This window comes from Impatiens glandulifera, chromosome 1 (genome assembly GCF_907164915.1).
Source record: "Impatiens glandulifera chromosome 1, dImpGla2.1, whole genome shotgun sequence".
Taxonomy (NCBI): domain Eukaryota; kingdom Viridiplantae; phylum Streptophyta; class Magnoliopsida; order Ericales; family Balsaminaceae; genus Impatiens; species Impatiens glandulifera.
Window position 1 is genome coordinate 19,105,522 of NC_061862.1, and position 13,820 is coordinate 19,119,341.

Sequence of the window (13,820 nt, forward strand, 5' to 3'; positions counted from 1 at the left end):
TAAATGAGTGATTCACTTAATTTATTAAGCGAAAAGTTTCATATTTTATCTATTAAGTGGAGGGTTTCATCTCCCTATAATTAGGAGCAACAAAAAATATTGGCACGCCAAATTCGGGAGAACGAGAATTGACACAAAGAGAGCTTGTGCAATTGTATGTATATTATCAATTTCGGTTTTGCGATATCATAAATTTCTTTCATTATTTGGATTGGAGGAAATATTCGGTTGATTCTTCCTACAAATTTGGTTGCAATTAATGTTAATGTGCAATATCTGCATTTATTAACTTTCCAGGCAAAGATGCGGTGGGAGGACGTGGCAATAGAAAATTTGTTGACTCTAAAAAATAAGATGAATCCTGATAAGATTGTGTATTTCCTAACTGTTATGAGTGATTTTCGTAATCTATTAAGTGGAGGGTTTTATTCTTAACTATTAAGTGGAGGGTTTCATCTCCCTATACTTAGGACATTGGCAACAAAAAAAATAATCGCACCCAAATTGGGGAGAATGAGAATTTGGGCAAATAAAAAATTTGTTAACTCTAAAAAAGGAGATGGAGAATGGTAAGATTATGTTTGTCATAGTTGTTATGAGTGATTTTCATAATCTAATAAGTGGAGGTTTCATCTCCTAAGCTTAGGGCATTAGCAACCAAAACATATTGGTACGTCATAATAGGGAGAACTAGAATTCAGGCACAACATATTGGTACGTCATAATAGGGAGAACTAGAATTCAGGCACAGAGAGCATGTGCAATAGTCTGCCAATAATCACTTTCGATTTTGCGAAATCATAAATTTCTTTCATTATTTGGATTGAAAAATCTTCAATTGATTCTTTCCTACAGATTTTGTTGCAATTAGTGTTAATAATGTGCAATATCTGCATTTATTAACTTTCCCGGCAAAGATGCGAGTGGAGGACGTGGCAATAGAAAATTTGTTTACTCTTAAAAAGAAAATGATTCGTAATCTGTAATCTATTAAGTGGAGGGTTTTATCTCTATACTTCGGGCATTTGCAACAAAAACAATATTAGCACGACAAATTGGGGAGAACGAGAATTCAGCATAGAGAAATCTTGTGCAATTGTTTGTCAAGAATCACTTTCCATTTTATGATATCAAAAATTTTCTTTCATTATTTGGATTGAGAAATCTCCGATTGATTCTTCCTAAAAATTTGGTGGCATTTAGTAACTTTCTCGTTAAAGATGTCGTGGGAGGACGCGGTAATAGAAAATTTGTTGACTCTCAAAAAGAAGATGAATCCTAGTAAGACGTTTGTTCTAATTGTTGTTTGTTCTAACTGTTAGGATTGATTTCCATAATCTATTAAGTGAAGACTTTCATTCTTAATCTATTAAGTGAAGGGTTTCATCTCCCTACAATTAGGGCATTGGCAACAAAAAAATGATTGCACACCAAATTGGGGAGAACGATAATTCAGGCACATAAAGAGTTTGGGCAATTGTTGGTTAAGAATCACTTCGGTTATACGATATCATAAATTGTTTTAATTATTTGAATAGGTAAAATTTCTCGTTGATTCTTGCATTCTTGCCAGGGACGTACCAACACTAGGGCTTAGGCGGGCTTAAGCACGCCCCTAATTTTTTTTTTTATTTGATATCCTTACTTTTCCCTTCTACAATATCTTTCATTTATTATCTTTTCATTTTTTTATTTACTTAAAAAATATTTCACTAATTTAATATACTATTAATTCTTTTATTATTTAAATTTTATCATTTAAATTTTTTATATTTATTTTTTTAATTTGAAAAATATAGAATCTCACTATTTGTTTCTTCTAATTCTCTTTTCCTAATATTTATTTCTTAATTTATATATTGGTTAACTTTATTATGTTTATAACTATTTGAAATTTTATTATGTTGGATTAATATTACAAGTTAACATTATCTAATTTTTTTCAATTTTATTTATAATTTCACTATAACTGTTTAATGAAATATTTATTTAGTTTTAACTTACAACTTTTACTACTACGGAGCAAACATTTTCAGCAATAAAAATGCGAAGACGAAATTTCGCATTAAAATAGAGAATGATTTTTTTGTCGATTATTTGATATTATATATTAAACGAGATTTATCTAAGAATATAATATATATTTTATTATAGATGAATTTAATATTTTAAAAAATTCGATAGTGTTTAACTTATTTAATTATTATATTATAACGTCTTCTTTTAATATATATAATTTATAACATAAAATTTAAGTCCAGAATCTGTTCCTGATTATTAGCTCTTTTGTGGGATCCTCCTCTTACTTCCCTTAGGCATAAATGTAAAATCATTCATATTCACTGTCTCTTATAATAACATCTCAATAAAGTTAACTAGAGATCAGCTCATTTCGATGATATAGGAAATTGTTGGGTATCTCATCTTTGATGAGAGTTACAAGGTAAGTATATCGAATGAACTTCCTAAAATAATTTTGCACAATTAGTCTCTCTATAATTCAGATTCTCGCCTCGTTAGCTTGGAGCTCCTACCGATGAGATCTTTGCAAATATGGATGTAGTAATTTTTGGATCGGGGAGAATGAAAGATGGTGATGGAAGTGAGTATATCCTTGATGGAGAAGACAATTTTGACTTGGAGAGATTCCAATAACATGAGTGCAATAAAGGAATGGATGATTGAATTTGAGTCTTCAATGATCTTCATCTCAATCAGAACAAATTTGATATGGTAAGATATATTATTTTTTTTTTTATTTAATGTGTTTTAAAAAAAAAAGTTTAAAAAACATCAAAAACAAAATCTTCCATGGTATGAACCAGTGCTAAAAACAACAAGTCTTGATATTGACATCATCACCATGCATGCTAAAGTAACAATCCAAAGTTTCACGTATTTCTTTCTCTAAAGTCATTAAGAAAATGACTGAATTTAGAAGGATCATCAAGCTTAAATTTCATCTGATCCAAAAACAGTGGAGATGTATGTAATTGTTCATGGACAAATTATCTTGAAACAATTTGTTGTGTTCCCGAATTAATACATACAAATATCTTCTTTCGTGAGAGGTCTTAACGAAGAAATGGAACAAAGACATCATACCAAGTGGCTAATGAAAAGAATGCAATAATAGATAAGGATAAAAGGAATTTGTATCAGAAAAGTGCACAAATATTGGCTTAAATAGTGTTCAAAAGAAAGGTTATGTCAGACACTGTAACAGAAATGATCCATAGAATCTCCTCTTGATTCCGTCTATATTTAGTTGCAATTAGTGTCATTAATATATATGCTTTTATTAACTTTTTCAGGGTTAAGATGAAGTGAAAAGACATGGAAATAACAAATTTATTAATTTTCAAAAAGAAAATAATCCTAGTAAAATTACTCAAATTCCTTGAACCCTATTCGGTTTTGTGATATCATACATATTTTTCATTTTTTGAATTGGCGAAATCTCATGTTTATTCTGCATATATTTGGTTGTAATTAGTGTCATTAATGTGTAATATCTGCATTTATTAACTTTCTCGGGGTAAAGATGTAGTAGGAGGACATGGAAATGGTAAATTTGATGATTCTCAAAAAAAAAAAAAAGATGAATCCTTGTAAGATTACCCAAATTCCTCTAACCTTATTCGGTTTTGCGATATCATACATTTTTTCATTTTTTGAATTAGGAAAATCTCCTATTGATTAGCCTATATTTGGTTGCAATTAGTGTCATTAATGTGCAATATCTACATTTATTAACTTTTTCGAGGTAAAGATCTAGTGGGAGTAGTGGGAGGACGTTGAAATAGTAAATTTATTTATTCTCAAAAAAAAAGATAAATCCTAGTAAGATTTCCCAAATTCCTCTAACCCTGTTTGGTTTTGTAATATCATACATTTCTCTCCTTCTTTGAAATGAGAAAATCTCTTGTTGATTATGTCTAATATTTTGTTGTAATTAGTGTCATTAGTGTTCAATATATGCATTTATTAACTTTTTCGGGGTAAAGATGTATTGGGAGAACGTGGAAATAGTAAATTTGTTGATTCTCAAAAAGAATTTTGAGATAGACGAGAAGGAAAATGAAGCTGACAAGACATAACCAGACAAAGACGACCACAATAGTCAAGAGCTCGAATAAGAAATTATAATCCTAACCATAGGCATTGTGAAAATCTGATAAGTTGACTTCACACCCTTCGAACATAGAACTTATATGGAATGGAAAAGTACTTTAGAACAAATGATGGTAATTTTATTTATAAAAAAAACGATAGTTCGTGCAAGTGTTGTGACGATAGGTTGTTTTGTGCTCGTTTAGTCAATGAAGTCGGTGGAACTTCTATTTGTCTAATTGAATATTTTTTTTAGAATACAAATGCAAGAAATATGGCTCATAGTAGATTGATTGTAAAAGGGTGTAGTTTTGTACTTCAAGTCATTCCATCCGTAGTGTTTGTGCATTTCTTATTCCATATTTGACATACTCTTCATTATTTTACATATTTATTTCTATTATAGGAATAGGTGGATCTAGTGATAATGTGCAAAAATATATTGACATTAAGAATCACACTAAAAGACGTCAAATACCCAAGTGAGCGTCTGTAAACAAAAACATGTTAACTACTTAGAAGAGTCGGATCTCATAGAAGCCAGAATAGATCAAATAGTAAACAAGGAAGTAGAAATTATTGCCTTAACAAGAGGGGTCGATGATCGTCTGCTTAATTATTATTTTTTTAAAGTTAAAAATCGAGGCTTTATAGACGACTTCATAATTTACCTTTCCGTAAAATTTGAGAGAGATTGAGAGTTTTTTAATGAGAAGTCGTCATAGGCCTTCCTTAGAATTTTTTCAATATTAATTAACCTCACAACTAAGAGTCGTCACTACTTTTAAAAATTAAGAATTCAAGAGATTGAGTTTCGAGTCAATCCCTAAGCCCACTACAAACCAGTGGAAACAAAATTATATATGCTTTGCATAGTCCAATTCTAGCATGCGTTTAGTTATGTGTGGGAAAAGGTTTTTTTAGACATTATGTCCCACAACGCCTTAAAAGTCTATATTAATTAATTTTAATCGTTTTTCAAATTTTTTAAACTTTACAATTTTGAGTTTTACATTTTTAACATTTTAAAATTTTAAAGTTTGAACGAGAGAAAAGGCAAAGAAGGAAATAGACCAAGACAAATCTTAAAGACTAGACAAATAATCCACAATAAAAATTTTCTAAAAGATTAAGACTAAGCACATTATTAATTAAAATTTTAGTTTACTTGAGTCTATTTTAATTTTTAGAAATTTTGTTAAAATGAATAATTGATATTATAAAGGCTCTAATTATTTTATTTTTTGATTTTAGAGTTTTCTAAAATTTTATTTGATTTTTATAATATTATACTCTTGGATTATGTTGATTTTTAGTTATGTTTTAGATTTTCTAACCTAGGATAAGTTAAATCACAAACTACAAACAAAGAAAATCAAATAAAACCCAAAAGATAAAAATAAAAATAAAAAATAATTAAAAGACAAAAAATTGAAAATCTGGAACAAGCCCTGGTTCAGCAGCTGGAGCAGAGCATCAACTGGAAAGCGCCGAGACTCTTTTTAGAAGCACTGGAAGGCTGAAGAACATGTGTTGTCACTTCGTTTTTGCGATTTGGTCCTTTTGCAGCTCTAATTCTATCAATTTGGTAACCCTAAATGGCTCCTTTTTCAAATATTGTTGCACCCAAAATTTTTAATACATAACATTAACGTAATACCAAAAAAAAACAGAAGATTATTCGGATCAAAATCAAGTACTTTGAGGATTAAGATATAATATTATGTTTTTTTAGCCAGTTAGGTTTTATCCTAATCTTCAATCTAATCCAATTCAATTGTATTACATTTTTTGTTATTTTTGAACTAGATCACTTATAGCACATAACATTACAATAAAATTACATGATTAACTAAATTAAAGCCAAAATCAAAGTGAATTAAGGCAGAAAATTTAGTTTTATTTTGTTTTTGGTATTTTCATCACAATTTTGGTTTTATACTTTCTGTTTTTAGTTTTTGTTTACGTTTATGTTATTTACATGTTAGCATATATGTTTACATATTTTATCATGATTTATTGCAGAAACTAAACCAATAACAAAAGAAAAGTCCTACAATCATGTAAAGAAATTGAAAAGACAAAGCAAGCATGATTTATTTAAGTTATAAACAAACACAAAGTTAATGAGATAAGGATCAAGAAGAAGCTTACAAAGAGGGGATATGCTACAACCAAAAGTTCCTAAGCAAAACTTGAGAGTGTTTATTTAGGTTTTTCTTTTAGATGGAAGTAGATGTGGACAACTTAAAAATTAAAATTTAAAAACAATTTTATACAAATTATAATTTATAATAGTTAATATATTTTATTAAATATTATTTATATTATATCTAATAATTACAAAAATAATTAACATAAATATATAATTAAATTATTACAAGTAGAAAAATAATACGAAAACCGAACCGATTAACCAATAAAATAAAATCGATAGTCAATTTGGTTTCCTAGTTGTCAATAATGTGAGCACGTTTATTGCATTTTCCCTAACAAAAGAAAATTTAAAGATTGGCCTATAGGAAGATAAAACTCGAATTGAATAGTAAGCTCAAAATAAACTATTCCATACAACTAACATCAAAACCATACAAACAATTAAAAAAAGTCTATCTAGGAACATCTAATAAGACCCTTCTTTTCTGAAGGGTATCTTCGCAATTCAATTTGCAAAACCCTCTACATAATAATAAAAGCTTGGTTTTTCAAATAATATATATTTAGTAAAGTCCCTTCACAGAATTCAAATGAAGAACAAAAATAGATCACAGCTTGTAGACATGGCATGTGGCAAGAATTCAACAAGAATGAACACTGACAAACATTTTTTTTACACATTGAAGACAAGAATATCGGTAAAATAGCTGTACATAAGAATAAATATATGTATATATATTATATACACAGCTAACTCGTGTAAGTCTGTGCCATCATGTATTCCAGAGAACTTGAAAAGAATAGAGCAAAGCTTTGTATATAAGAATCCTTAGCACTTACTTGGCATAATGGATGCCCCCAAGACAGTTGATCTTCTGTGCCAACGGGCATACAGATTCGTAGTAGCATCATTTCCAGCTCAAAATAAAAATCAGGGATAGAATACCCGAGTTTTTTTCGCGACATCAGCTGGTGGGGACCACATCGGATGGATGACTAATCATCAGTTCAGTGCTGACAATGGTATCGGAAATGGACTTGCTTGGTTTGACCTCATTCTTAAGTGGAAATTTCGTCTTCTGTGATAGCTTCATCACTTCTTCATTTGTGTAGATAACTATTTTCCTTACCATGCTGCAGAACTCACTGGAAATGAAAAAATAATATTAATAAATTAGCAGATGTAAAATGGGAAGTTATACAATGAAAAACAGAGCACCTTTCTTAAGTTTTAGATTCTTTTATACCAAATGAAATAAGAAATTATACTATAATTTGGATAATGACCTAGAAAATGATTTACATACAATGAAGTAACAAAAATCACCACTATAATCTCATCCAGAAAATAAATAGAAAAACACTTTCAGTTTTAGTTTTGGAGATTTTCTAATGAGATTGTGACAGAAATTGTAACGAAATATTAGTTTCCAAATAAGCTCAATGGAAAGAAGGTAAGGACATTTTAGTTGATACTTACTGCCAAGGATCATCACCAACCATCATCATGTCACCCTCATCATCAGTGTAAACCACTTGCCATTTCCCATGTGATCCAGTGAGTTCGTTATCAATTTCAAACATTGCCTCTAGTTTCTTAAGCAGATCCTCGTAATTTCCGAATTGCGTTAAATCCACCGCCCTCCCAACTGCCATTCCTTGCATGTGCACCTAAATGCAAGTCACTTTACATGAGACTAGCATAGGCATGTGGAAGGACTTTGTCTTCCTCAAAAGCCAAAGCTAAAATACAATATATTTTTTCTTGAAAAAATTAATACAACAATGGATACAAGAGTAACTTACTTTTGTGCAGCTCCTGGTCTGTCTGCTATGTGATTCATGTGGACATCTCTGAGAAGATTTTTCAGGCTCGCAGCTTACGGAAGGATTATCAGAGTGATTGCAACGATCAGAATGCCTGTCAGATTCAACATCAGCTGAAGTTTCTTCCACGTGGGCATTGTCACGTAACTCGACACCAAAAAGCCTGTAGTCACCACGTGATTCTTTGATAGTAACAGCAACCATGGAGGATTCTGTTTTGGATTCCACTAGGCTAGACCAGTACAAGGACTTTCTGGATGTTGGAGCCAATGAGTTATTCTCACTATAGCTTAGAGAAGTGACCTTCCCAGGTGAAGTAAATTTGGGGGATGGATTGTGTTCTGTTCCACGTTGTAACTCACCAAAAGAGAAAGTAGATGGAGATTCAACTTGATTCCTCCAAGTGCCTGTTGTAACAAAAGAAGAAATGCCATGGAAAGATTAAGCACAAGAATTAATTGTAAGGAAAAGATACAAGTATGATCTCTTTTTTCTTAAAATGGTCTTGTCATGAAGACTCGAACCCATGACCATACGAACATAAATTTTTACACTATCACTGAGCTAAATGAGTCTTCAGTTACAAGTATGATCGGCTATCATACCAAATGCAGAAATATCTGGCATTGGAGAGGGTAGCACAGCCACCCGTGCTCGTTTGTTTCTCTGAAGAGGTTGAGGGTTCGGAGGAGTTGCAGCCACTAGTGGTTCTAATTCCCATGGTGAAACTCTTTCTGGACGGAAAATGGATGAAGGTTCATCCCATTGCACCTGAAAATGTATTTCTTGTTAATGAAAATATGCATCTTACTACACCACCAACAGAGAGAATAACTTGCATTATTTGTATACAACTCAAGGTGATATAAAAAAAGATTGATCTAGTGATGGACTCAGATCTTTCTCTTATTTCAGAAGAGGGAAGGAAACACATATAAGCATGAAAGCATTAGCCTATTTGGAAACTAGTATTTGATATAAGGTTTTTCTTGGATCATGATGATATTAATTTTTGGATTATGATCCAGATTATATGTGATTTATCATTTGGTACACAAATTAGTTTCAACATCAAGATCCAAATTGTAGTATAATGTTCTGCTTCATTTGGTATTATACAGAGATTTTTTTCGGATCAGAATTTTTTCTGGATCATTCTGATTTTTTACAAACATGACAAATGTATTTTTTATTGATCACGGTCAATATGAATTCTGTTTATAACAAAACAAACCATTAGCTCAAACAACCAAAAGAACAGAAATATCTGATCTTTTCCTCTCACAAACATTGAAAACAACATGATATCACAATTTCTACTTGGCGAGGAAAACTGGAGTATACCTCTACAGGATCTAATTGCATGGTGGTAAGACATCCTTATGTAAGACTAAAAACCTGTCATTACCATGAAAGATGACATATTTACCTTCAGTGATCTCCATTCAGACTCGGGCCATCTTGACGATGTCCTTTCTTCCACACCAACAATTGTGCCACTGAATCTGCGAACATGCGATGCAACACCAAGCAATTGAAGAAAACTCCTAAATTAAAAATATATGTTTACTAAGAGCTTGCTGAACACCTACTTTCTTTCGGGAACCTCCTCACCCTCAAAGCACATTTTAAATCTCATTCCAATTGAGAGCTTGTAATCAAGTGCTTCAAGATACCTTTTGACGCTAACAATGAATTCAGATCGGCTCGTTCTGACACATGTAAAACAGATGTTAGAATTCAATTGCATAGAAAATAATATCCCGATCCAAGTGACAGCTCAGATTTCATGTTTCAAGAAAACGTAGAAGATAAGAAAGCAAGATAGCCTCAATGGGGGTAATGGGAATAGTACATTGAGAATATATTTGTCAATAACAAACAGAAACAACAAATTATTTTAATAACAACCTTGGTTTGTAGAAAACAGAGAAACGTGTCCCAGTCAGTATTGCATGAGATGCAGTAGCAAGAACCCCAATATGCATGCTATGACTGGATATAACAGATGTTGGCATGTTTATTTGTTGTCTCATAAGTCTTCTCACACCAACACGCAGTTCGCCATTCTCACCTCTGGAGAAACGTTGGATAACAAAATCATCATATGAGATCAATAACTCAAAAAATGCATTGCCTACATCTTATATACGTACCTTAGAAAAATGAATGCATCGCCAGCCACTAATTTCTTTGCACTAACAAATACACTCCAACCAGTGGTGAGCAAATGGCGCCTAGGTTGCCCTGAAAAAGATGATACAAATTAAATCTTCATATGTAACAACCTACCAAAACTTGTGAACATGCAATGTGAAAAATACCAACAGATAGTTTTATTGGTATGACAGCTTTAGACAGTATAGAAATGAGAATGGTGAACTGAAGAAAACTAAAAACTCTGCCACCCCGAAAGAAAAGGCAACTCACCTATCAAACTTTTGAACAAGATACACATGTAGAAAGCACCACTACATGGTTTTACTCGCATAACAGAATTAGACTAGAATGAAGATGGTAAAAAAGAAGAAAACTAAAAACTGCATATCTTGTGGCATATGGCAGAAACTATATAGGGAAGAATGAAAACAATACTTTCACTAATTCATAGAGTGATGTTTACCTCGAAATATGTGGCGAAAATGCCATTCATTTCCATGAAGATCATTTGCAACTAATTCCTGCCATGGTGGCTGTTGGGACATATCCTGAAGGGAAAAAATAGAAGTTAGTCCTGAGTTCCAAGAAGTGAGATTTGAACAGAATCACAGTAACTGTATTTGAATTTTAATGATAACAAGGATTTATCAATATTGTACACTCACCAGGGGAGGTAAACATTCATCTGCATGCCTCCTCAGAACAGAGAATCCTCCATGAGTGCTTGTGTCAGAAGCAGTGAGTGTTTTGCAGAATGAATGGACCTTGCAGCTTGGAGGCTCTGGAAGAGGAGGATCAGGACTAGAGACCTTATTTTGCTGTTCCAAGAATGAGAAACTAAGTAACTCTAAAGAATGCACAAAACAGTATCAGGACAAAATTGACAAATAAAGTATACACGGGAAACATGAGATAACCGCAAAGTCAATAAAATAGGAATGACAGATTTAATGCATTTTTTCAGAAGATTTTATCAAAAAAAGAACTTACATCTGCTTCTGGGAGAAGAGTTATTTGTGCATAGACTTCGTCTGTTTCTTGTTCAGCCTATAATCCAGCAGTGGTTATCAAGCAAAAGTCAGATATGAAAAAGCTGATTACTGCACACAAAATATAAGAAGGATAAGTGGAAGCAAATCATAAGTGCTCACCTGCAGGGAGACGTACATTACTTTGCAAAGTATCTTGCATGGTAAGTCAAAAGAAGGTAATTGTTGATCTATCCCTTGGTGTATGGATGCTTCAAGCTGCGTACACATCATAACTTCAAAAACTAGTGGAATGACTAAAGCATTCTTCAACATAAAAGATAGTTTAACTAGTAAAATGAGGATTGCACTTATTAATTGGATCATAGATCGTTATCAAATCCTGCTCCAAATCTATTCCCTGCCCCAACCACTAATCCTCCATACATAAAAAACACCAGTACACAACAGAGAATTATAAAAGTCATAATCAATGCATTTTAGCTACCTCAGGACCACAAACAAAGGAATCAGATGATCACGATTCAATAAATCTAAGAACAGTTAAATTGCATTAAAAGTTAATTTGAAGTACAGCTCAAGAAATAATGAAAAAATAACAAATTGCTTCTAGTGGCTAACCACACATAAACGAGTGAGAACTGTTAAGATCGCATCTTAGAAAAGATACAGCTGGTCAAAATCAAAGCATGATTGAGGGGTGGAAAAGGCATAAAATATAGCTTCCAATTACACATAAGATAGTAATACCTGTTCCATGTGACCTTCTGGAAAGTAGTAAACTAACTCTCCTACAACAGGAAGAGAGACCAGTGGACCGGCACAAGCATGCCATAGTTCCGTGTTTAAAGCATTGTTTGAGTCCCCTATACACAATAAAGAAATCAGTGGATGAAAAACTATCAAATACGACAAAAGTACAGAAAACAAACAAATGAAAATACTAGTATATAGTCAAATCTATTCATGTAAATATATGCTTATTTATTCTGTTAACTCGTCAACAAGTAGGAAGAAGGAAATAAATATTATTAAGTATGCCACTCATCTTATACCAAAATACCATGATTATAGTGGAAAGAGAGGGATCTTGAAGTAAAAGGAAATAGTCAAATGTTTTCTAATGCAAATGTCTTTAGGAGAGAGGGAAGATAGCCATTACATATTCTTCTTCATTCCCCTTATGATGATCGAGTTTGGTACAAGAATGAAACACTAGCGAACATAATCTTTCATTATGGAGTTATGTTAATTATCATTAATTTTGTCAACTTTGCAGCCAATAGTTTGGCGAGTCCAAGTAACTGAGATTCTACAAACCAAGCTCTGATTTCAACACAAGCTACACAAAGCATTCGAAAAAATAAATTTCCCAAGTAAGTGCAGGAAACTTTAAGCTGCTGAATCATACATATGTGCGAAGGGCTTTATATAATCCAGATATCAACTTATTTTATAACAAGCACAAACCTAAGTGAGATCCTCCAGACAAATTATTTCCAGCAGACTGATCCATAAGAATAGTAAGACAAGATCCTCAGACAGCACAATCCAGCAATAGAATTTTCCTTTGGACTTGGTGCCTTTTTCTGTACCAAAAAGAAAGAGTGTTGAAGACAAATAAAGAGTAACCCACCAAACTGAAGCCAAAGAATGTAGTAAATAGGACTTCAATAAGTGACAATAAGAAGAACAATAATATGGGATATGATTCCAGAAAGGGGGTGTTTATAGACCGGCAATGCACACATAAATTGACCTCCGACTTAGAGTCTTAACTCAATGCCTGTATAGTTTCCAGGAGAAAAGAGGAAAATCACCAACATCTAACTTCCTTTAAGCTTCAAATTTGGAATCCTCCCAGTAATGCCAAATTAGCCTCTGTTATTTAATCGGTGACAGACGAAAAGCAAATCCCTACATCTTTACAGAACACAACACGATCCAACCAAAGCTAGAAGCATGATCAATGAGATAATCAGTTGATACATGGTTAGTGCACAGCACAATCAGTATATTACATTTAATTTCCATTCACAGAAACATAGACAAAGAAATTTAAGACAAGTGGCATAATTCATCAACATGTGCAGCTACAAAGATTGATGAAATCATGAAATATATCGACATATCCACTAGTCACGCTCCAGATGCAGATCGGTCAATCAGAACTAATAACAACAAAGTCATAAGATTCAGGCAAAGATGAAATGAAGAGGCATATTTATTTCAGCTGAACATACAGGTATAAAAGTTCAGTGCAAGCTAAAGATCACGCCTGAGAAACATAGATATGCATATCTACTTGTATCCTATGTAATGCATATATAAGATCAAAATGGACATACAGGATATGATGAACCAAATAATAACTGAAAACGAAGAACAGGGGAAATTGAGAAGCAAAAAACCTTGATGATTTGTTGGAAATGGTGCGGACTGAGATGGATCGGTAGGAAGATTAGGGTTTCACGAAGAGGTGAAGTTGTTGGAAGAAAGGAAGAAGAAAGACAGATGGACTACAGGTCTTTGCTTGGTGAAAGCCGACATGAGTGATGCAATTAATATACTTGA

General features: G+C 32.5%; 1 protein-coding gene across 1 annotated transcript; it reads right to left on the reverse strand.

Moving 5' to 3' along the window:
* Nucleotides 1–6,832: 6,832 nt before the first annotated feature.
* LOC124921896 (auxin response factor 1-like) lies at nt 6,833–13,820 on the reverse strand. The gene is made up of 15 exons (XM_047462595.1): nt 13,658–13,820; nt 12,717–12,835; nt 11,997–12,112; nt 11,409–11,504; nt 11,248–11,304; nt 10,923–11,075; nt 10,721–10,805; nt 10,254–10,344; nt 10,009–10,173; nt 9,690–9,809; nt 9,527–9,602; nt 8,703–8,868; nt 8,077–8,504; nt 7,751–7,941; nt 6,833–7,416 (listed from the first exon to the last, which is right to left on the reverse strand). Exons 2-15 carry the CDS (start codon nt 12,760–12,762, stop codon nt 7,236–7,238), a joined length of 1,971 nt encoding a protein of 656 aa, XP_047318551.1. The 5' UTR covers nt 12,763–12,835; nt 13,658–13,820; the 3' UTR covers nt 6,833–7,235.